This window comes from Didymella exigua, assembly GCF_010094145.1.
Source record: "Didymella exigua CBS 183.55 unplaced genomic scaffold M421scaffold_47, whole genome shotgun sequence".
Classification (NCBI taxonomy): Eukaryota; Fungi; Ascomycota; class Dothideomycetes; order Pleosporales; family Didymellaceae; genus Didymella; species Didymella exigua.
Window position 1 is genome coordinate 13,391 of NW_022984821.1, and position 1,047 is coordinate 14,437.

A 1,047-nucleotide genomic window follows, 5' to 3' on the forward strand; every position below is an offset into this window, starting at 1 on the left:
ACTAGGAAGAAAGTAGTCTAGTCCTTCCCCTACTTTCTTTACAGTGTTAATTACCTTAGGATCTTCCTGTAGTATCCTCTGTCTATCCTTTGCTTAGTTAAACACTATCTTAAGCTAATCTAAACGTGTTACAAATCTTGTAGCCTAGAGTTTACTAACAGGCTCCCTACTACACACACCTAATAGTTTATTAGCTATATCTGCCACCTCACACAGCTGAGGCGCAAATCCTCGCAAATTAAGGTCAAGGATATATTAGACAATTGTCTGCTCTTTAGTTGCAGTAAGCTTCTGGCAGTTTGCGCGTACGTTGAGTTGAAATGGAGTATTGCTAGCGCGTTCAGAGAGCCTGCGTTGGTTAACGTTGAATGCAGCAGCAGCAGCCCGATGGCTCTGAAACTATCTGGTATTGTAGGCCTGGAGAGCAAGCTGCAGTCTCCCTTTGTGTTGAAGCAATAGGTCGTGATGTTGTTAAGACATACTGTGAAGTGCGAAGTTGTGTTAGTCTTGGCAGATTTTAACTGGTTTGGTGATATGACCAGCTCGGTTTGATTGATTGATTGATTGATTGATTGATTAGTTTAACGTCCTGTGTGAGTCTAAGACTATATAGGACGAGAGCAGTGGGTCTGCTCTAGTAATTTACAAGTTTTTTCTGTGTAAGGGAATAGTATATCTAGGTTTGTAGATATATAGTGAGAGCCTGTGCTCTAGTTATAAACTAAGGAAATTAGTTGTCTATTGTTTGCTGTAGGTACTACTTGCGTGTGCCTACTTTAGTTTCTTGAATAAAAGCTAGTGTAGCTTAGATTCCCCTGTTTGTGTCTAGGAGAAGAGACATTGTAAGTCTTGTCTCCTATAGGCTGCTCTTTATTTTCTTTCTTGCTTCTCTATAGTTTCTACAGCTAAGCAGTAGGTGTTAAGGTGTTTGTGTATATCTACAGCTACATTTAGAGCTTTCTGTTTTTTGTATGTTGTGTAGATATGCTTTGTTGTATCTATGTCCCAGCTTTAGCTGGTAGTATGCGCTTGCAATTTCTCTTCTAG

The 1,047-nt window shown here is 39.9% G+C and overlaps 1 protein-coding gene across 1 annotated transcript in view; it reads right to left on the bottom strand.

The window, feature by feature from the left end:
• The window catches only part of M421DRAFT_425527 (DDE-domain-containing protein), a gene marked incomplete at its 5' end in the record, with an annotated part of 6,377 nt that extends 5,978 nt beyond the window's left edge, over positions 1-399 (bottom strand). Inside the window, one exon of the mRNA XM_033594100.1 lies at positions 262-399. Coding sequence (XP_033443892.1) covers positions 262-399 — 138 coding nt within the window. The remainder of the gene's footprint in view (positions 1-261) is intronic.
• Between the last annotated feature and the right edge of the window lie 648 nt (positions 400-1,047).